The sequence below is a fragment of the Scedosporium apiospermum genome (assembly GCF_000732125.1).
Source record: "Scedosporium apiospermum strain IHEM 14462 chromosome Unknown SEQ_SAPIO_0085, whole genome shotgun sequence".
In the NCBI taxonomy this organism is placed as follows: Eukaryota; Fungi; Ascomycota; class Sordariomycetes; order Microascales; family Microascaceae; genus Scedosporium; species Scedosporium apiospermum.
The window spans coordinates 699,772-722,102 of NW_015971786.1; the positions used below are offsets into that span (position 1 = coordinate 699,772).

The 22,331-nt window shown below is 50.7% G+C and overlaps 6 protein-coding genes and 3 pseudogenes across 6 annotated transcripts; 5 read left to right on the top strand and 4 right to left on the bottom strand.

The window, feature by feature from the left end:
- Positions 1-518: 518 nt before the first annotated feature.
- Positions 519-1,142, top strand: SAPIO_CDS2205 (annotated as a pseudogene; the record flags this gene model as incomplete).
- Positions 1,143-1,661: 519 nt separating this feature from the next.
- On the bottom strand, positions 1,662-2,438 carry SAPIO_CDS2206 (annotated as a pseudogene; the record flags this gene model as incomplete).
- Positions 2,439-2,917: 479 nt separating this feature from the next.
- On the top strand, positions 2,918-4,614 carry SAPIO_CDS2207 (uncharacterized protein; the record flags this gene model as incomplete). Its single annotated transcript, XM_016785297.1, has 8 exons — positions 2,918-3,055; positions 3,158-3,452; positions 3,509-3,648; positions 3,824-3,923; positions 3,980-4,218; positions 4,283-4,383; positions 4,437-4,488; positions 4,570-4,614. 8 exons carry the CDS (start codon positions 2,918-2,920, stop codon positions 4,612-4,614), a joined length of 1,110 nt encoding a protein of 369 aa, XP_016645175.1.
- A 552-nt stretch (positions 4,615-5,166) lies between these two features.
- Positions 5,167-6,604, top strand: SAPIO_CDS2208 (uncharacterized protein; the record flags this gene model as incomplete). Its single annotated transcript, XM_016785298.1, has 3 exons — positions 5,167-6,186; positions 6,249-6,471; positions 6,579-6,604. The coding sequence occupies 3 exons, from the start codon at positions 5,167-5,169 to the stop codon at positions 6,602-6,604; spliced, it is 1,269 nt and encodes a 422-aa protein (XP_016645176.1).
- A 302-nt stretch (positions 6,605-6,906) lies between these two features.
- On the bottom strand, positions 6,907-8,028 carry SAPIO_CDS2209 (Uncharacterized protein; the record flags this gene model as incomplete). The annotated part of the gene is made up of 3 exons (XM_016785299.1): positions 6,907-7,434; positions 7,521-7,943; positions 7,993-8,028. The coding sequence occupies 3 exons, from the start codon at positions 8,026-8,028 to the stop codon at positions 6,907-6,909; spliced, it is 987 nt and encodes a 328-aa protein (XP_016645177.1).
- Positions 8,029-8,829: 801 nt separating this feature from the next.
- SAPIO_CDS2210 lies at positions 8,830-9,303 on the bottom strand (annotated as a pseudogene; the record flags this gene model as incomplete).
- A 612-nt stretch (positions 9,304-9,915) lies between these two features.
- SAPIO_CDS2211 (Pisatin demethylase) lies at positions 9,916-11,622 on the top strand (the record flags this gene model as incomplete). Its single annotated transcript, XM_016785300.1, has 4 exons — positions 9,916-10,081; positions 10,149-10,504; positions 10,565-11,365; positions 11,422-11,622. The coding sequence occupies 4 exons, from the start codon at positions 9,916-9,918 to the stop codon at positions 11,620-11,622; spliced, it is 1,524 nt and encodes a 507-aa protein (XP_016645178.1).
- A 2,555-nt stretch (positions 11,623-14,177) lies between these two features.
- On the bottom strand, positions 14,178-15,968 carry SAPIO_CDS2212 (uncharacterized protein; the record flags this gene model as incomplete). The annotated part of the gene is made up of 5 exons (XM_016785301.1): positions 14,178-14,407; positions 14,470-14,678; positions 14,746-15,087; positions 15,138-15,674; positions 15,751-15,968. 5 exons carry the CDS (start codon positions 15,966-15,968, stop codon positions 14,178-14,180), a joined length of 1,536 nt encoding a protein of 511 aa, XP_016645179.1.
- Positions 15,969-16,552: 584 nt separating this feature from the next.
- On the top strand, positions 16,553-20,878 carry SAPIO_CDS2213 (Vanillin dehydrogenase; the record flags this gene model as incomplete). The annotated part of the gene is made up of 10 exons (XM_016785302.1): positions 16,553-17,031; positions 17,096-17,489; positions 17,565-18,124; positions 18,527-18,766; positions 18,952-19,403; positions 19,663-19,763; positions 19,818-19,904; positions 20,024-20,106; positions 20,183-20,351; positions 20,441-20,878. The coding sequence occupies 10 exons, from the start codon at positions 16,553-16,555 to the stop codon at positions 20,876-20,878; spliced, it is 3,003 nt and encodes a 1,000-aa protein (XP_016645180.1).
- Between the last annotated feature and the right edge of the window lie 1,453 nt (positions 20,879-22,331).

Here is a 22,331-nt window from a genome sequence, read left to right on the forward strand (position 1 = left end):
ACTGGGTAGGATACATCCTATTCTCTATCGGAATTATTCTGTTCAGTGTGGGCTTAACATGGGCAAATAATCCCTATTCTTGGAAAGACGCTCATGTGCTTAGTACGTTTGTTGTCGGCGTTTGTTTTATCGCCGTCACCGTCGTTTGGGAGGTGAAAAAGCGACAAGGATTCTGTCACCATGGTCTTTTTGAAACCAGCCGCAACTTTGCCCTTGCGCTCGTCTTTATTTTTGTCGAAGGATTCACATTCTTTGCCATCAATAATTTTCTTCCTTTAGAATTTTCGCTCATTTTTGAGAGCGACCAATTCAAAGTTGGGGTTTTAGTCTCGATCATCTTCATTGGAGGAATGGCTGCATCCGTGGTTGGTGGCGCTTACTCTGCAAAGACGAAGAGGGTTCGGCCGCCTTTGTTGGCTGGAATGGGACTCTTTATCATCTATTTCGGTAAGAGTGTTTGCTCCTTAGCCTATTCGCTTATCACTGACTACAATTCTCTACAAGCATGTATGGCTACGATGAAGCTCGATCAATCAGCGGCGATCTGGGGCTTTACGGTTTTGGCGGGCTTCGGTCTTGGGTTCGGCCTTGTCATTGCCGTTACGACCGGCCAGATTAGCACACCACAAGGTCTTATTGCCGTCACCAGTGGCCTGATCCTGACTGCGAGATCTCTAGGAGGCTCCGTAGCTCTTCCTGTCTACACTGCTATCCTCAACTCCCTATTGTCGAAAAATCTCGGCCCAGAAATAGCTGACAGAGTTCTTCCCCTTGGGCTCTCCGTCGACAATTTACCGGCTTTTATCGATGCTTTAGCTAATAGCAATCAACAAGCCCTAGCAAGTATTCCAGGCCTTAGTGATGAGATCATTGCTGCCGGGCTTCTTGGATTGAAAACGGCCTATCGTATTGCCTTCCGTGGCATCTGGAGTGCGGCAGCAGCAGTCTCAGCTGTCGGTTTCATCCTCTCCTTCTTTGTTATTGATCCCCGCAATAGCTTCAATATGCACGTGGATGCCCCGGTGGAATACGAACTCCCCCCCAAGTTACACATGAACCTGGAGCCAATACGCACGATCAACAAGACAACTGATACAACAAATGACACCATCGACACTTCCGGCGGGGCAAGAGGATACTGACACTGAGAGGGATATTTAACTTAGTCACAGGGACTGCAAAGGGACAGGGAGTTAAGGGCCAATACATTCTTTGAAATCTCTTAGTGACGCTATTTCTCTATGTCCAGAAGTTGTCGATACTGTGTGGCTATGCTACCATGTAAGGCACGAAAATACAATCCGTACGAGACTGAGAATTAAAAATGTTTTATTTAGGTGGCTCAAGATTGTTGCCACAAGTGCTATTATTGCCGAAACAGTGACCATTTACCTGAAATAGTGTGATCGTGAGGATGATTTAGAGCTATTATAAGAACGCCCTTGTGATCATGGTGAGTAGAAGGGACAGTTTGTGATGCAAACCTCTTGTTAAAGCGGAACGGAACGTGGAGACCCCTTAGTCGCTTGTAACATTTTGTAGTAAAATGTATATAATATTTATATATAATATTTATAATTGTCCGATAGCATATTCCCAGCCAACTTGCAGCCAGCTAACCGTTCAATTTTATGTCATGTACTCCCCCAATCTAATTACGGCTAGAATAAGCTAGATCCGCCATTGATAGGTATGTAAGCGCCATTAACCCAACCTGCCCCCTCCTCAGACAAGCTTGCTACCAGCCAAGCTATTTCCTCTGGCGTACCCACCCGTGCAGCGACAGGCGTAGCGTCAACCATGGGCTGCAAAGCCTCTCTCACGGCACTCGGGGCGGTGTAAAATCCATCGGTGCCAACAGGGCCAGGAGCCACCGCATTCACGGTGCATCCGTACTTGCGAGGCAGTTCTATCGCCCAGCACTTCGTATACACCTCAATCAGCCCCTTGGTGCCTGCGTAAATACTCGTGTCCGGCCCGGGGCTATGAGATATCGAACTGCCAATGTTGATGATTCGCGAGTTCTCGCGTGAGAGGTATTTCAAGACAGCCCTGGTGAGGAAGAAAACGCCTCTCCCGTTCACATGGATGATGTCATGCCATGCGTTTTCAACCTTTGCGTCGTCGGGATCGTCCAAAAACACCGGTCGGGTGATCCCAGCGCAGTTGACCAAGATGTCGATCTTGCCAAAGGCTTTTGCGGCGGTATCAGCCAGTACCCGCGGTCCTTCTAGCGTTGACATATCTGCTTCGACGGCGATCGCTCTGCTGGGTACACCGAGACTCTGCAGGACCTTGTCCGCGTTGGCTTTCTCGCCGGGATGAGGGTAGTTGATAACGACGGAGGCTCCGCGGTTGAATAACTCCCGGGAGATGGCAGCTCCTAGCCCTACGGAGGAGCCACTGACCAAGGCAACTTTTCCAGCAAGCGTTGACATATTCTCGAAAGCTTAGTCGATTTTGGACCGGACGATACTGACAAAACCGTATTTGAAATGGAAGGAAGCTCCTGTTGGGACGTAACTTGATGGAAATCGGCTCGAATTCTACAAGGAAATACACACCAGAAAGGGGAACCAAGCGTAGATGAATCGGGTTTTGAGCAGCTGGTACAAACTGCGTATTTATTGCCGAGTTGCTCTGTCGGACATCCACCAGCGTGGGTAACTCCCCACCATGGCACCACCCCTATGAGCGCCCCGAGTCCGGGTGGAGTGGGGTTTGTCACAGCGCTGGGTGGGGAATATCAACCGGTAACCTCCGCTGTAAAAGCCATGCCCACATTGAAGATTCTCTCGATCGGCAATCCCATATATCCAGCTTTCAGGGTTAGGCCCTTTGTAATGGCTCTGCACCGCATTTGCACTGCTGACTCTATCCTTGCATAAACATCAATTCAGTTTTATCCACTCACGTCATGCTCCTTACCATCGTTGTCCTTGGAGCAGGGCTCGGTGGACTCGCTGTCGCACTATCCGTAAAACAAGAGTCATCCGACCACGATGTCCTCGTTGTTGAATCCGCGCCTGTTTTAACCGAGCTGAGTTGCTCGAAAGTGTGTCAGCTACACGCCAGGTATTGACGCTTCTACCAGGTCGGCGACGGCCTTCAACTCACGCCCAATGCCACCTGACTGCTTGTCCGATGGGGCTTGCAGCCTAGCCTCGAGAAGTTGGCGACCAGCCCGCAGGAGTTCCTCGTCCGTCGGTATGACGGCTGCAAGCTTCTGGGCGAACGCCAGAATTTTGCGGCTGAGATGCTGGCGATGTACGGGTCGTACTACTGGGACATGCATCGAGCTGATCTGCAGCTTGCATTGTTCGATCGGGTCGAGAGTCTTGGTGTCCGATTTCAGTTCGGTACTCTGGTGACGGATGTGGATCCTTCGATCCCGCAACTAATCACGGACAAAGGTGAGAGGATCACCGGAGATCTGGTGATAGCCGCAGATGGTGAGCATGCGTCCCCCATTAGTCGTGCGTCTCGTCACCAAACTAAACTATGGTAGGACTTTGGTCCAAGGCAAGGTCTGCCGTTCTTGGTAGACCCAGTCCTCCTATCAACACGGGCGATCTAGCGTACCGGATTGTCCTTAAATCGGAAGATATCAAGGATCGGGAGCTGCTAGATTTCATGAAGAAACCTAGGGTATGCCTATGGGCCGGCCCAGATTGCCATGCCATCTACTATCCCCTCAGGAACAACACCATGGCCAATATCGTCCTTCTAGTTCTAGACGACTTACTGGATGACGTAACCAAGATGCTGCCGATCTTTCCGAAATGAAAGTGATTTTTGAGAAGTGGGATCCGCTGTGAGTTAGATCGTCAACTTCCCCCAGTGCGACAGACAACTGATCAATCCCAGATTGCAAAAGTTCCTGTCCCAGGTCGATAAAGTAGAGAAGTGGAAGCTGATGCACCGTGAGTCGCCCCACAGCACGCTCCACCGCTCGATCTAACATTAGCGTAATACGTAGTTGACGAGCTGGAGAAATGGTATAACGAAGAGGCCACCGTAGTGTTCTTGGGCGATGCTTGCCACCCGATGCTACCATACATGGCACAGGGAGCTGGCTCCGCGCTCGAGGATGGTGCCGCATTGGGAATCCTCCTGTCCAAGGTGCAAAGCCGAGAGGAGTTGCCAAAGGCTTTGAAGATCTACCAAGGCTTGAGAGCGCCCCGCAGCACCGCGTTGCAAAAGTGGAGCATGAAGCAGGTAGGTTTTACGCGGCCGAGGCTTAGCGAGGAAGGAGCCAGCTGATTGAAACGTCGCATTCTAGAGACACACCAACCATTTGCCCGATGGCCCAGAGCAAGAGGCAAGAGACCAGCTTGCGGTATCTCAACTCTACGATCAGCAGCCCGGATACCCATTCTACTGGTATGTGTCACTGGCTCCCCAGGAAGTCTGCCGTTTCTGATATTGGTCCTCAGGATTGACCCCGCCGCGCAAGCCCTTGTCTATGGATACGATGTTATTGCCGAGGTCAGCATTACAACTCATCGTTCATTAGGAGGCTGCCTTTGCTGCTGCTATTTAATATGCTGACTTCTGCTATTGAAACAGTTGGGGAAGATCGGCGTCGAGCCTGCTATGCAAACTAGCGCATAGCACACGAGCGAATGCGTTCATAACGAGGAAAGGGGACGGCGAAGACAAAGCGGCAGCCAGGGCTCGGAAAAGCCGCAGGCATCCAATGGGTATAATGACCTATGGTACCAGTGGGTAAGAATAAAAGGGTTGCCCGGTAGAAGTAGATAGCTCACAGGCCATGGAGAGAATTGCCGTCAAGTAGATTTATTTCCATGTTATCATACTCAAAATTGTCCACATAATACTGCAACTTGCCCATAACTAATAAGTATTTTTCGGCCTAATTACAGGGAAAAGAATAGTGGCCCAGTGAGTTGAGTGCGCCACCAGAACGTGTTGCCTTAATGTTTATTAGTCTTACAACCCACCTACTTCTCAGGGTGGCATCTTTGATGGCTATAATACCCACTCAGGTGTACCGCTGCGACCTCAGTCCCCCACCACTCACTATGCAGAGGTTTGTGTTAAGGCATTTCCACTCCCTTAACGGCTTGTGATGAGATTTCGATAAAAAAAAGAAATAATAGAGAATCCAAGGAATCATTATCCCTTCTCAGCTTCATCATCGTCATGGCCACGCGACTCAACACTGTCGCCCGAGGATCTGAAGGTTACGATCAGCTTCGCCGCAGGTTCTTCAACGAGCGTGTTCCCGACATCCATCCTGCCGAGATAGCTAGCCCGACGACTACTGCTGAGGTAGTAATTGCAATCAAAAGGGCACGCGAACACGGCTGGAAAGTCGGCGTCCGCTCTGGCGGGCATTTGTTCTTCTGCAGTGCGCTTCTTGAAGGCGGTCTTCTCATCGACACGCGCAACTTGAATCGGGATATTGAATACGACGCTGCAACCAAGATCGCCACCGTCAGCCCGGGCCACAAAGTCGAGGCTGTGACCAAGTACCTCAGATCTCTTGGCAGGTTCTTCTCCGCGGGTCATTCCCGAACCGTCGCCGTTGGAGGTTTCTTACTTGCCGGCGGGCAGGGCTGCTTCCTGCGTGGTTGGGGCTATACTGCTGACAGCTGGATAACGCAGCTTGAGATAGTCACCTCTAAGGGAGAAGTGGTCATTGCAAACAAGAAACAGAATGCTGACCTGTTCTGGGCAGCCCCCGGCAGTGGGCAGGGGTTTTTTGGAGTCGTAACCAGGATCTGGGTCAGGACGATTCCTGATCGGAAGCTCTTCGACATGACTATCATTGTTGACTCGACTGACATATTTAAGCCATTTCTCCGATGGGTGCTCGAGACCTCGAGTAAAGTGCCTAAATATGGCGTGGATCTGTTTTACTGCACTTTCTACGCGGACAAGGACGATCCGAACGGCGGTCATGAATCCGCCAGCAAGCGAGTCCTTTTTTCCATTAACGAGTCCATATTTGCCGATTCCTTCGACGAGGCAAAGGTTCTAGCAAGCCCTTGGGACGTCATTCCGGATGAGTTCAAGAGCTACGTCGTCGGCACCATCCCGTTAGTCGAAAGAACTTGGGAGGAGCTCTGGGCCATCCAGGAAAGCTTCCAGCCGCAAGGGAATGGTGAGAGATGGAATGTCGACAGTATTCTGGTAGATCCCACAGTTTCCGACGATGCAGTAAGTTATCCTTCTCGCCTTGCCCACCGTCTGACCGAATCCCACTACTAAAAATGCACCAGCTCATCGAGGCCATCACCCCGGCTCTATACGACCTACCCTCTCGGCTCTCCTCCGGTACATTCTGCCCAATGGATTACTACCCCAATGAAGCAGAAACAGCCCTTAGCTTGCCCCAGAAGACTTATGTCTCGACTATGTGCTGCTGGAAGGATGCAAAGTTTGACTCGGCCGTGGATAAATGGCTCCTCGACGCGTACACAAAGGCCGATACAGTCTCCTGTGGTGTTTATGTGGCCCATTTCAACGCGAAGCATAGAAAGCCAAAGGCTAGTTCGGCATTGGTCGCTCTTTGCCGTCTGAAGATGCATGCTAACCGGGGGTGATAACAGGTCATGTCGGATTCTGCGCTGAGTAAATGGCTTCAAATCAGGAACAAGTGGGACCCATCAGAGACATTCGTCGGCCATCGAGGATTCAGTGGTGCTTGAATGGGAGATGTAGGCATTTGACTGCCACGAATGAATTGAAGCAGGAGAGCGCATCAGCCTCTAGGAAAGCAAATGAACACACAAAGACATCGTCCATCAGATTCGAGCTAGGCTATGTAGAATAGTGCCCCTATTGTCCGGATCCCGTAGTTAGACGAGTTTGTGACACCAGTCAAATTCGGTCAGCGCCACTTATCAGACAACCTTCTATGTACGAGCCTATTGGGAGTTAAATACTAGGCAGATTATAGTTCGGAATCTCCATTGGCTGCCAGTGAATGATACCTTTCCAGTTCCCAGATAGCGGAGCCTTCAGATCTTGTTCCAAGTCCCGTGGTGGCAGATTCAGCTTTTCATTCCATATTCCCAACGGCCGAAAATCGCCAGGGAACTCGCCGTTGGCGTCTGGGCCAAAGAGAATTGACTGTACGTGGAAAGCCAGGCCCCAATTCTTACCCTTCTTCACCTCCTCTAATGCTTGTGGGAGGACCTCCTCTGATGTGAGATGATGGACCTTGAATTTCTCTCCCGTCAACTTTTCCACGACTGCGAGCACCTGATTCTGTGTGACGGTGTAAGACGCCAAGTGTACGTAGCGGTTCTTCGCTCCTTCAAACTGCTCTGGATTGGTGAGAAGAGAGTAGAGAGCCTGTCCTACTAGTTCGCGGGGGCCGGTGGAGAAAGGCACGTCACCACCGTTGTAAATGCGCGCTTCCCGGTTCTTCAGATCGTAGCCCAAAAGTCCATCGATAACACACTATGCAAAGATTAGTTCGATTTGCCCTTGTCCGGACCAAGCCCTCGATGAATGTCAGAGCAAGTTGGGGGGACAGAGAAACGTACAAAGTCGATCCAAGGGTTGCACAGCAGACCTGTCCAGCTCATCCGGTCCTGTGTCTTCTCTAAATGTTTAACGATGAGTCGCTTCTTCTTGGTGATGACTGGCCCCTCGGCGAAAGCCGGGTGGGATGATCTGACACCGTACTCGGAAGGGAAAAAGCGCTTCACACCTGCCTTTACGGCCGCATCGATGACGTTCTCGTGGGATACCGTGGATTCGGGGGGTAGTAAATTGACGACCACATCTTGCCCCTTAAAGCTTTGCTCCAGGGACGGAGGACTGTAGTCTGTACGTATCACATTGAAGGCGGCAGGGAACTCGGCGTCGGAGTTCTTCCGCGTCAGGATGGAGATGCGAAGTGGCGAGTTTTGCTGGGCAAGGAGGTAGTCCTGTACGGTAACCCCCAGATTACCGCTGGCCTGACTCTGGATTAACCCACGGTTACGGTACATATATCCCGGAAACAGCACTTACACCGATTAGGACGACGTTTTTCACCGATGCTGCCATTTCTTTTGCGGTGTGATTATTTCTGGAGTAGAATAGATGATAACGTCGGGTCCTTGTAGCTCAACTTGATAGTGGGCTTAGGGCCAACCCCTCATCCTGGTTCCCGTGGGTCTGTCGCGCACCCTCTCTCTACACGGGCCTCGATCCCTCAAGATAATTCGGGTGAAGATCGCAGTTTATCAATAGATTGCAAGAGACTCTTGCTATTACTTCCCCATAAGCTAAAATATTGAGGAGGAATGTATCCTCCGCAACATGGCAGTGTCGAATACGCTTCTGGCAGTGGGAACTTGGAAGATACAAGTTTGGTACCAAAGCGCACTTTTAAGGATGGGTAGCTGGGTGGCCATTGGCGCTAAACAAAGCCACCAATCGCTTACTGGAGACTCGTGGCAAGCCCCACCTGGGACGTTCACACCCACCGAAACTGTTTCGCATAGCACACAAAGGACGTTCCTGCAAGAGAATCCCCATGGGGTCCCCATGGGGTCTCCAGGTTCACTCGGCCCCGCTCTTCGTCACTCTGCTCTTCCCCCGCCCCCCACTAGTGTCCATGGAGGGTTGGAGAGATAGGTAGCATTGCCACCCTAGATCGGCTGGCATAATGAGTTGAAGAATTGCGTTGATCGCTTAGAAGCAACGCACCACCAGACTTTTTCCCCGCGCTGTGAGAGACAATCTGAATTACTGGGTCTAGGTAGAACGCCCATAGAGCATAGCGTTCCCTGCCAGAAAGGTGTTTGCAGCATTCGTGTTGAGGCAAAGATATCACTACCAGACCAATATACACTGCGAAAGGCTTCAAGCTACCCCATTCCCGTGCTTGACATCCTCCGGCTTAACCGCTTGAATAACATCCCAATGTTCGACGGCCTTGCCATTCTTCCATCGATAAAGGTCGATGACATGCTCACCAGCATCCCCAGGCCAGCGCGTAGACAAGATCTGGGTAGTAACATAGTCCCCATCCACCAAGATCCTTCTAAAGTCCATCTTGAGGTGCGGCTCGCCGGGTCCTGTCCATTTCTTCGCGGCAATTGATTTTAGAATCTTTGACGCCTCAATGATGGAGTCCCGGCCATCCCCGACCATCTGACTGTGCTGTTTGTAGTTCTCGTCTACGAGCTGGAAGGTTCTCTCGTAGTCGTAGTATTTGAAGGTGGCTAGGTATAATTCAATCGTCTTCTTCGCCTTGTCGATTTGCTCGTCGGTCTGCTGCGGCTGGTCGGGGAGCGCGGCGTAGATTTGATCGACTTCGGCGGTGTAGTCAACCATCTTGTCTTTGTAATTGAGTTTGCCCTTGTTACGGACTTTATAAACTATCTAAGTCGACTATCCAGAACAGCAATGCAGATATGGAAGCCTAGGGTTCCTGATATAGGTAAAACTAATGTCGGGAGAGCACCGTATCCCCTGCCCAGGCCCACACCACCAGCGATGGGGGGCTGCCCGATATCCCTGTTCGGAGAAGGCTAGGGTCAGCGGAGAGTCGTCAGCACATGTGCGGGGATAAAATATGACTGGACTAACGCGAGATATCCAGCCGGCGCCGGTGGGGAAGTGGGTCTCGGGCAACAGACATGAGGTTCAAACCCGCGACGTTCGAGGTAGTAACAAGGCGGGGTGGTTGGATCGGATATCCTACCAGCAATTGACAAGTGGGAATCGCTAAGTAGCAATAGAATGTACTTGCCAAGGGGGCAACCCCACCTGTGTGGCTTGCCAGAGGTCAAGTGATAACTACTGGCGTGGGGAATCCGTAATTGCAGATTCCGGGCACGACAGACCTCCGACTTGCTTGATTGAGGCTAAAACAAGGCCTAGAGCTCGCTATTGTCAAGTGCGTCGCTACGGTCATTCCCGCAGCCGGCCCGCCATTAGCCAACGATGACACTCATACGAGGCCTGAAGCATGCCCTTTCGTCGGGTTTCATCTCGCCCTTGCGAAGGGTTCCTGGCCCATTTCTCGCCAGGGTAACACGCTGGTGGGAATACCGCATGGTGTTGGGAGGTGACTCAAACCAGGAATACATCCGTCTGCACAAGAAATATGGTCCGTCGCGTTGTTCCTATCCTACTTCTTAATAACCCAAAGATTAACGGTAAAATTACTCGATTAGGCCCCGTTGTTCGAGTCGGACCCAACCGCTATAGTTTCAGTCAGCCAGCGGCCGTCAAGACTATCTACGAGCTGGGGGGCAAGTTTACCAAGGCCGATTATTACAAGCCTCTGCTTAGCCCCAAGCGTGACGACCAAAATATCTTCGCGATACAGGACCATGAACTACACAGGGAGAGACGGAGGAAAGTCTCGCCTCTATACACCATGTCATCCATGGTCTCTTACGAGAAAGCCGTCGACGAGATAAATCATGTGTGCATCCGAAAATTGTGCCAGTTTGCCGAAGAAGGGCGTCTGATCGACGTTCCTCAGTGGATCCAATTATACGCTTTCGATGTTATTGGTGAAATAACTGTAAGGCCTCTACATCGTTGGTCCTACTAGACCTTGTCAAATCGCTAACTAGGTTACCAGTTCAACAAGAGTTTTGATATGATGGAGAACGAAGGTGACAGAATCGGCATGCTCTCAGGTATTCGTACGGCGAACGACTTCTTGGGTTTCATGGGCGTCGTCCCAGATCTCGTCCCGTGGATTATTGGATTGACTTCTCTGCTCGGCAAGAAATCAAATACCGGGGTGTTGATCAATTACACAGTTGATACGATATCTAAGAGCCGTGAGGCGAACAAGCATTCAACAGTCAAGGACACCAAGCAGTACGACACATTCTTGAAGAAAGTACTTGATAGGGAAGCCCAAGGAAGCTTCAAGATGCCTAACATCATGGATGCGTGTTCCAGCAACATTGGAGCTGGGTCCGACACCACTGCTATCACATTGAGCTCGGCGCTATACTACTTGTACACTAATCCTGACAAACTGGCGAAGGTGCGCGAGGAGATCGATTCGCAGGCTGCTGAGGGCCGAATCTCTGATCCAGTTACCTTCCAGGAAGCCCAGGGCCTGACTTATCTCCAAGCTGTCATCAAAGAAACCCTACGTATTCATCCGGCTGTGGGGACTATCTTGCCTCGTGTTGTGCCCAAAGGTGGCGTAGAGATGTCTGGCTACTATTTCCCCGCTGGAGTATGGACCACCCTACCCCGCATCATGATTTTCCTACTGACTAAAGGCTTGCAGACTGAAGTTGGAGTGAACTCATGGGCCTTGCATTATGACAAGAATATCTATGGCCCAGACCCGGAAACGTACAGGCCAGAACGCTGGATTGGGAACGAGAAGACCAGCATCATGGAGTCCATGATGTTTGCGGTACGTTAACAATGTGCCTGTGAAAAATAGACGTAGGACTGACAGGCTCGCTCAAGTTTGGAGCCGGCTCTCGAACCTGCATCGGCAGAAACATCAGCCTACTCGAGATGACGAAAGTTCTGCCTCAGATTGTCCGTAAATTCGATCTCGCACTGGAGCACCCAGACAAACCAATGGAGACTACGTGTACGTGGTTCGTCTATACTCACTTCAAGGCTCGGTTCAAGCTACGGGATTCGAAGCATGTGTCTGCCTAATGGATTCAGCCCTATGTTTAGATGTTGGCTGCCAAGATTGTATGACCCGGGGAAGGGTTAAGTGTCATTGTTAATTTAAAGCGATTTAAAATAAAGTTTACGGTGATCGTATTCTCACCCAATTGGTTCTGTTGTTCCACCATTGGGGCTCCTTTTTCTTCTCACGCCGTCAGAGCAAAGTCCCGAGCAACGCGACCACGTGAAGCATGACGCGGGGTCTGCCGTGGCAAGTTCATGATGTCAGATCATACCGTCGGAAAAACCGGACCTTGACCTGCTCTTAGGCAGAGATGGCCTTCATCTCAAGTCTCATCCCAAACAGTAGCCACTGCGCCGTTCTCTTAGATAATCGTAGCGCCTACTTCACAGTGCCTCACACGTCCAAACAGCGTAGCTATTTCGCCGAGCAGAACGTTCTTAGCCCCAGGCAGGATGAAGGGAAGAGCGCAAGCCACAGCATGTTGATAGTCACGAAGAGGAAGAACGCCTTACACAGTCAGTCCATTAGCTGCCGAATTCCCCCCAAGCTAGCATGCTCACTCCGAGGCCCTCGTAGGCCTATCGTGTACAGTTGCTCGAAATGCATTACAATCGAAGGTTGGATGCCCTTCCACCGAATCAGGCGCCATTCGCATTCTAGACAGCATTCGACGCTTCATGAATGAGAGCTCGACCCTTCAGGGTCGCTATGGTCAGGTAAAGGCTCATCAGTCTTCAACCACTTTTGAGACACGAGTCGCGGGCAATGGCAAGGCAAGAATGGGCAAGTTACTCAGGAATTCGACACCATGCATATTCTCACAAGTCAGAAGCAGTCTAGCATGGCAGTCTCCGGAAAACTCCGGTGGATAAGTACTGATAAGGGAAAATTCAGAAAACTCACTCAGGAACTATCACATTTTGCCTCGAGGCTGAATCAGCTTTTCCTAGACACTGAGCAAGGGCAAGACCAGATGACCAGCGATGACCTGGCTAAAGTAACGGATATCAGGGCCTTGCACATCATACGTGACGCAACTGACAGCGAAGATCTTGTAAAACAGGCTGTTGAAGAGCTTTGTGAAAGCTCGCCAGCAGAGCGTTTTGGACGTTTTCTGGCTTCGTTGTACGGACGATAGGAGGATCACGGTTAATGATCCGCATCCCGGATCATTCAAGCCCTGGCGCCGCCAAATGAAGACACAGGATGGGATGACCTAGCAGAGTGGCTTCGACCGGACTCTGGAATATATTGGGTGTCTGGGAAAGCCGGCAGCGGCAAGCCCACCTTGACGAAATTTCTATACAGTCATCCGGTCACGGGGGTACTATTATCACACCTGGGCCGGAACCTCCGAGCTCACCATCGGATCATTCTTCTTCTGGAATCTCGAGGAGCCGGATTAAAAGCCTTAGGATGATCTTTCAATAGGCAGTTCTATACCAGATCCTTGAGGCGGAACACTCTCTGATCCCTTTGTTACTTCCCAGGTATATCCGCAAACCACCTGGCGAACCACCTGGCGAACAACGTAGCGAACTTGCCCTGCACAATCTCGTAGTTGATTCGGCGCCATGATCTTCGACTTGCCACACAGAAAATGGAGAAGTGCTAAGCCATTTCGGCTCATACATGCACTCGACTATTATATTACGAGAACCTACCATGTTCTTAAAAAAAACGCTGACCCAAAGCTGAGTTAACAATAACCTGCTTGATATGGAATCTACCCATAATGTGGCAAACAAAGATCGGTCAAGTCTCGAGTGTAATAGCAACAGAAGTGCGTTTGAGATCTCTCTCGAGTTAGGTGCAGCAGTATCGAATGCAACGAGGCGCTCTAGCTGAAGACAATCACTCGGATCGGCCTTGCGACTTGTTGAGGGAGGAAGCTCCTTAGCAGCATCTCACCACCGCATCTCATCGCCGCATGCCGCCCAGGTCCGTATAAGTGATCCTCATGATATAGTAGGATTTAGTCCATGGAAAGCGATGGTGCTTCCTAGAATTAGTCCTTCGCCCTCGAGCCTTGGTAAGGTTAAAGAGGGAAAGAGACCAAGGAAGCACAATCTGCGCGTAGCTTCACTTTCGTACCTAAAATTCTATATAAACTATATTAAATGAATATCTGATCGTGCAGATTAAACAAATAATTTTATAAGACAAAATACAGTAAACTGTATAATATAACAAACAATATTGAAATGAATACATAGGCCACCTAGACTGGTTTTCCGTTCCGACGTTTTGTGATACCTCCGATTTTCAAGCCCGCCAAGGAGTCGCGCCATGGTTGCCGGAACAAGTCGGTGCTAAGTCTCGTAGATAGGGTATTAGGAACGTATTACACTTCATCTTCATGTGCTGGAAGTCACATAGGAGATGGTAGAGGCAGGAGTGCTTACTCAGTGGTTCCATCTTTAGGAGCTAACAGTAGTAAACTGAAGAGTAGTTCATCTCGTTTTACGGAAGAGCAGCTTTATCCTCTTAAATACATGCTTCGGTGACCAAAAGTTTGCAAGTTTTTGCTAGATATATTTGACAATAACACTAGAGCAGCCAATCTTTTCCACGGCTACTCAATGTTTGCAGCCGAGGCGCACTCCCTCTCAACGAGCGCCGCATGAGCTGGACTTCGAGGTGTGATCGTGACCTCATACGCCTTCTCCATTCCAACATCAAAGGGCTTTCCAACTGGAATCGGATGCCCAGGGACTGTGTGGAAATCAAAACAATACATGACGCGCGAGATCAACAAGTGGAGGCTGTTGCTGGCGATGACCCATCCGGGACATATGCGGCGGCCTAAGTAGTAAGAGCATTGCTTAATAAAACGACAATAGAGATTCCAGGGCCTCTCGACTTACCGGCTCCAAAAGCGAGGTGGCCTTTGATCGGCTTATCCAGATTCTCATCCAGGAACCGCTCGGGCCAGAACCTATCGGGCTGTTCATATTCCGAATCGTCCATATGCACACCCCAGCTATTCCAGATGACATTGGTTCCGGTTGGGAGATGATACCCTTCGAAGGTATCATCCTCGATCAGCGAATGAGCAATTTCAGGAAAGGATATGCTGGAGAATCTAGTTAGCTTGTCTCTAAATCGAACAACCAGGTAGTGTTCGGAGCAGAGTCGCTTACTTCCATCGAAGAACTTCCTTGGCTACGGCCTTGATATACGGCAGATTGGCAATATCGCTCGCATCTGGTAGCCTCTCAGCATTGGCACCGCATACTGCATCTAGCTCCGTACGTGCACGCGCTACTGATTCAGGGAACAATGCGGCGCCTGCCATGAGCTGGTTCATAGCCACACGTGTGGTGTCGGAACCGGCTTCGATGAGGGTTCCCCCGAGGAATACCATGGACTCATAGTCGAGTGATTTGTCTCTGCCGAGCCTTCGGAACTCGGAAATAAAGCAGGTCACATCCTTGCCCTGGCGTTGCCGCTCTACCAGACCCTCAAATTCAGCGGAGAAGTTCCTATTCGAAGGTTAATCAGCGATCAGCTGAAGTGCAACGCGGTAACTTACGTCAGAGAATTCTTGTAAACACTGTCTCCCCACCACCGCCACGGCTGAATGGAGTGTGGGAGAGGGATACGCGCTAGGAACGGAAAGGAATCGATCAAGTTGGAACCAGGCTCAAACATCTTCATGATCTCGTTGCTTGTGTCGATAATCCTGTTCACACTCGGGTCACCCAGCTTAGTCCTTCGGCCGTACACAAGGCTCATAATAAGGGAGTTGGCATATCGGGCGTTGGCCTGGTTCCAGAGGCCTGGCTCGGTGAGGTACTGATAGAGCAGGGCTTTCGACTCGATATCCTGTATAGGGGCAAACACGTCGCGGTTTCCGGGGCCAATGATCTCGTGGATGACTTTTCGCTCCCACTTCCAGAGTTTGCCGTAGGGCATGAAAACGAGCCGTTTGCCGCCAGAGGCAATATCGCCCGGCATGGGCAGTTTTTCTCGTGATATGTACTTCCCCCCGCGCTTGTCCAGGAGTTCGTTTGTAACGCGCTGAGAGTTCATGAAGATCCAATAGTTGGAGCCAACCTTGAGCGTGAACCTAGACGAGAAAGAGCCATGAGTCTGGGGTCTCTCATTGACTATATGAGCGAATAGGAAAGGGAAAAAAAAAATACATTTCACCGTATTTTTTAGCCAGTTTGTGGAGATAGAGGCGCCGCTCTGCCGTGTCCGTCGGTATCTGGAACATGTTCCCAAACAAAGGTACTCCAGGCACGAGATTGGGAAAGTTGTACTTGGATCTGAATCGGAGGAAGGCGATCACATGGTAGAGAAGCCATAACAGCAGTAGTGTGCTGGCAACTGGCAACGCTAGCGGGTAGTTCTCTAGCATGGTTATCGCAGGCAAGGAGGACGAGAGAGAGGGAGCGAAAGAAGGGATTGATGGGCAGTGGAGTAGGTTATGCTGTTGTTCGGCGGTCTGTAGAACCGATTCACCCTCTGGGGTTACTCTTTAGTGTTACTATTTAGTATTTATAAAGGGTAGAGTTATTGATGCATACCTGAGCACTTATCCGAGGTTCGGCACTTAACGAGTGATTCAGCATGTCAGGAGTAGAACGACAGTGGGAGCTGGCGGGCCCTTGCGGTTTTCCCCGAGTCAAACCCACCAGCGCTATGCTTCATAGGGTGGCAATATATCTATGATCAGATGTATCTGATTTATCCACCCACCCAACAGCGACATTACCCACCTCACGCTCTTTTCTTTCCCACCCACTGCCCTCATATCCACCTAGATGCTTGACAATCGCGATGCATCTAAGCGGGCGGCTGCTCGTGAATCACAGGCTCGCAATGCCATGCAGAACAGGGAATAAATATCAAGGAGCGGATTAAACCGTGGGCCTAGAATGTAGCGGAATTAAACCACATCATCGAATACCAGTAATTTTAGCCATCAAAAAGGCAACGACCATGGCTGATAGAGCAAGCGGCTCCGCAGAGCACACGAGTGACACTGTGCCTTTCATCATCAACGGAAAGGACGTTACCTCAACCTCGACGTTCAAAGTGATCAACCCTGCCACCGGTGGGAAGGTCTGGGATAGCTCGTCTGTCTCGAACGATGAGACTCTCGATGCCATCAAGGCCGCCGAGGCCGCCTTTCCCTCATGGTCTAATACAAAGCCCAGCTTCAGAAGGGACATCATGTTCCGCGCAGCGGACCTCTTCCTCAGTAGAAAACAGGAGGTTCTGTCCTACCAAAATAGAGAGACAGGTGCAGGAGTGCAGTTCATGGAGATCAACATCAACGCAACTGTGCAGATCCTGAGAGACCTTGGTGGTAGGATTGAAGCCGCGGTTCAAGGCTTAGTCCCCGTAACAGCGGAAGAGGGCTCGCATGCAATGATACTGAAAGAACCGTATGGCGTGGTTCTTGCCATTGCACCATGGTACGTTAGCCACTGAAACTCTCCCCCCACCTTTCGCCCCCCGCCGAGATTGATGCGATCGTAGGAATGCTCCTTACGTGCTGGGGGCAAGATCAGTTGCATTCGCCCTTGCAACCGGCAACACAACGGTCCCCAAAGGTTCCGAACTTAGTCCACGCGTATTCTGGGCCATTGGCGATATTTTCCGACAAGCTGGTCTCCCAGAAGGATGTTTGAATGTCATCTACCATCGACCTACAGACGCGGCAGACATTACAGAGACCCTGGTCGCCCATCCTGCAATCAAGAAGATTAATTTCACCGGCAGCACCCTTGTCGGAAGCATTGTCGCTAGCTTAGCAGGCAGATATGTCAAGCCTCTCTTGCTGGAACTCGGTGGGAAGGCCAGTGCGATTGTTCTCAGAGACGCAGACATTCAAAAGGCCGCTACCAGCTGCGCAGTGGGTGCCTTTATCCATGTATGTTGAGCAATCCCAAGCATCCCGGGATCGCCATTTCTTTGGCTTGTTGCTTATTTTTCTTATTGTCCGTAGGGGGGTCAAGTGTGCATGGCCACAGAGCGTATCTTGGTCCACAAATCGATCGCTGATGACTTCAGCGCCGCCCTTAAGCAAGCCACGCAGAAGCTCTTCGGCTCCGAGGTTCCGCCATTCGTACTCGTCAACTCTGCCGCTGTAGCAAAGAGCAAGAAACTGCTCGACGACGCTGTCAGCAAGGGCGCGGCGGTCCTCTACGGGGATCTAACAGCCTCGGAAGACCAACCCACGATGATGAGACCTGTTATCGTGTCGAACGTCTCGAAAGATATGCATATATACCACACCGAGTCGTTCGGGCCTACGGTATCACTTATTACGTTCGAAACTGAAGAGGAGGCTCTTGCGGTTGCGAATGACACGGACTACGGGCTGTCTGGCGCTGTATTCTCCGAAGACCTGAAGGCGGCGATGAGAGTGGCGAGGAAGTACGATTCTGGTGCTGTCCACATTAACTCCATGACAGTTCACGACGAGGCTTCGCTAGTACACGGAGGAATAAAGAAGAGCGGATACGGAAGATTCAATGCTGCACAAGGGTTGGATGAGTTTCTGAGGTACAAGACTATAACTTGGAAAGAGTGAACGAGTCGAGGTTTTCGTCTTGACCGCGGGTATTCTCTCTGGCACATGCAGGATCTAAGTATCCTACCCTACTCAAAGTAGCTTAGGTACATATCACAGTAGTACTAGACCATCTCGCCTGGCCTAGAACTAGTAGTAAGCAACTGATGATGTTTTCATGATCCTGCTGCTGACAGAGGGAAGGATCGGCCAATTACGGCTCAGCTAATTGCTGCTAGACCTGATTGAGAAGGTATTCGGGGAACCCACGCTTCCTGCGCCCATGACTGGTCGGCTGCTGTCTCAAAAACGGAAAACCCGGGACCCACCCCCGCAATTTCCCCGCAATTTGCGTTTTGTGTCTGCTCTTGTCCCTTACTTCCAATTCTACCAAGCCGAACCAATGACGGCCCGATTAATCCTGATGAGCCGCGCACTGATCCTCCGATATGTCGGCGCGAGACAATTCTCGCCCTCACGGAGACGATCCTGCTCTGCTACAACACGAGGAAACGATTAGCACTCAGTCACGATGCCACCAAGGAGCGCCATGGATCTGCAGCACAACTTCACCTGTCCGCAGTGCAACGCAAAATTCAATCGTTTGGCTCACCTGCGACGCCATCAGATGACCCGTAAGTTGCTGCTCTATCTCCTTTTCCACTGCCTGGCTAATTGCTGTATACATAGATAGCAGCGAGAAGCCATATAACTGTCTATACTGCCCTGTAGCGTCATCGCGTAAGGATGTCATCATTCGTCACACCAGAAACTTCCATCCAAGAGCCCCTAACGGAAACGCGGCTGGCTGCCGAGGCAGGCGCCGGAGGAGTTCTCACTCCGAAGTTTCCGCATCAACCGAACGGAGAAATAGCTTCGTGCGGGCATCATCTACTGCTGCAACACGAGGGGACGATCAGAACTCAGAAGAACGCAACGATGCGACCGAGGAGCCCCATGGATCTCCAGCAAACAACGAGTTAGAGGGATCTCCAAGAAGCCGAGGGGGTCCGCTTGATAGCCTCTTCACCTCGGACACACACTTATTTCCTTCCTATCTTCAAGACAATTCTTGGAACTTCGCTGGTCAGTTTGTCGAACCGGACCTCGGAAATCTTTCGGAAATCATCGACCTAGACACGTTACTACCAAATGCCCAGGATCTCCTGCATGAAATGCAAGACGATAACATCGGTGAGTTTCCACCTTTGGTCCCGGAGCCACCAAGACCTAGTTTACCGGATTTCGGCCACAACGGAGGGGTTGTTGGGCGTACGTGTACTCTAGTTGTGGGCGACGATAAATTTGCAAGCGCATTGGCAAATATTGCCAAGTATCCGGCTCACATACTCGCTTCTCTTCGGCTCCGGTCTAAATACGCGATGCAACGGTTCGTGAAAGCCTTCTTCGAGCACGTATCCCCGCACATACCCGTTGTGCACGAACCAACGTTTGATATCGCTACGGTACCATGTAAGTCTCATGACCGATGATGATGGCGCGTGCTAGGTTTGACGGTTTGCCCGTGTAGCGCCCCTTCTGCTTGCTACGATGGCATGCGGCGCAACTTATCTGAGCGAGTATTCCACTGCTGTCTCGGTGCACGCCGTCGCTATACAGCTCATGCTCGAGGTAAGTCAAGACCCTCAGAGGAGTGTGCTTTACTTTTAGTTAACGAATCCACAGCATGAACGAATGACTGCGCTCTGGGCGACCGACAACGAGTCCCAAACCTGGATGCTCCAGACGTATTTGCTCTTAAGCTATTTTGCGGTGCATTGCGGAGTAGAGGGGCGTGTGGCCCAAATATTCCCACATTCTGTAATGGCATGTTCCCCCACCTGGTGCTAGTCTTTGCCTGGCTACTGAATATTGACGTCGCGTGTCTGAAGAGGGCGCAGGAAGCACTTGGCGACCTCAAGGCGTACCCGGTAACGACGTATGAAGACTGGGTACACCAAGAGTGTATCAATAGGTACCTATGACCCATACTGCACCTTGCTCTAGAGGCCTCAAATTCCACGCTAACACGATCCAAGATGTATCTCCAGTACAATCCTCCTTGGAGCAGATATTGGGTCGAACGAAAGAGAACTATTTTTGGTGTCCCCAGTCATCGAAGCCAGATTTGCTCTCCCTTCGACTACCGCGGAATGGCTCAAGGACGAGGCTAGCTGGGAACCCCCTACGCAGGTCCTCTACAGCAACGATGCATTGAAAGTATTTATGCTAATCGAGCACTTGACTTGCCCGTCAGCGAATTCGGGCTCGTCACAGTTGTATCCACAATACTCTACCGCGTGTGTCAGTTTGAGATACTCACAAGTGCGCACCACCCGGAGCTGTACGCGAACCTTGGCCGGGAGATGGCAGGATCAGTCCAGATACTTGACGACATGCTGAACCGCCGCATTAAGGAAGCGGCCTCCGGTCTGGCTCCGGAGCCGATCTTGCAATGTGCCAAGTCTCTATTGAACTCGGTCTTTTACCATCTATACGGGAGCATTCCTTTGGCGATTATGAAGAAATTTCTCTCGTCTCCGGCTGCCTTGGATAGGCCAGAAGAGATCTCGACCGTTTTAGATGAGGCGAGTTCACCTGAGCTTTACAAGGCGCTGATTCGTGCAGCGGACCAATTTCGATTTGACTGTCAGTTGGGCTTAAAATACATACGAAAAGTCGGACCTTCACAATTCGGCCCCGAATCTGCGATTAGCATTTATGAGGGCGGTGTGTATCTTGTTTGAGTTTGAGCCTTCGCGTCTTGGCCTTTGGACTAACGAATGACAAGGTCTGCTGTTGTGCTGGTATCTTCAGTTCGCACATTCGCGTCTCCCTCAAGTGGAGTCGCGGATTATCCTAAGCGAATTGATAGATGAGGGCTGTGCGGAAGTTGAGGAGCTGCGGATGGATGTGCAAGACCGGCGGGCAGCTTTGCCTCTTTCTGTGTGCCACGAGATGCTTGGGGACAGTTCTGTATGGAAATGTGAGAGCTCTGCATTCTTTCCCCGACACACCTGACGAGACGTGAACTTGAGTATTTGCTAACCTGCCTTTTCTAATAGGGCCTTCTTCTGTATCTCAAAAACTGGCTTTTTTGATTAAAAGATTTAAGGCCATGGACTAGAATGTGTAATGTGTAATGTGTAACAATAGGTTGTGGTTGTTTTGTACTGAGCAACTTTGGTGGCTAGGCGGGGTGGCGTCCGTGGGTTTACCAGCAGACGGAGCGGGTAGATTCCTTATATCTCCGTACCCACCGTGGCTTCTTCACAGATGGCGCCGGTCCCTCAGGAATCGCAGAAGTAGTCCGGCTGTCCTTCACATGTGAATTTTCTTCCGATCTTTTCTAACGATGAATACGTCGGTTGGGCTGCCTGTTGACATCTTTTTAAGGCCAAAGTCTATGTACCTAGTCCGTCCATGCCCACTTGCATTCGGACGAGTATTTCCGCCTTTTGGGAACTGAACACAACTAATAATGGATCAAAATGCCAATCAACCAAAGCAAACTAATACAAAGCGGGTTTTATGAGTATGCAACTAGTGCTATGCTCGATAGCACAGGTACAACGGCCCACAGCCCGACGTGCTCGGCGTGCTCCATGCCCAAGCCACCCATTCCCAAGCCACCCATGCGGCTACGAGTCTACCACCAAGAAGCGTGGGCTACTTACTAGACATGTACGATCTCTCGAGATGTTGTGGGCGCTTGTGTTCGCCGCCGTTCCCAACAGCGTGAGCATCGTGAACGAGCTCTTGCTAGAGATGTACTTCGCCTTTAATAGCAAGCAAGGCTTGTCCTCGTCGGAATGCGTGGCCATGAGAAGGAAGCCTGGACGGCATTGTTCGATAGAGTGCATGTAGGGGAAGTAGGCCCTTCGAGTTTTAGCATCCACGGGAATCTCGACTACTTTGATGGAATGGAACAGGGTGCTTAATTGTTACGTTTCTAGTCGAATATCCGCCGTATAATGACCAGGAAACGGCTTCCTCTACTCTAAAGATTGTTGTACACCTAGTGAGATTAGGAGTACGGTTGAGGTTATCCGGGGATTGAATTGTAATAATCTAAAAGTAGCGGCAAGGCACACCTCCCCCAAACCACCGTCGGCCATCCATCACTTAAGGCCCGTTACTAGCCATTCATATCCACCTATTTTTTTCGTTGCGGCGTTCGGTAAACGTGGCTAGGTGGCA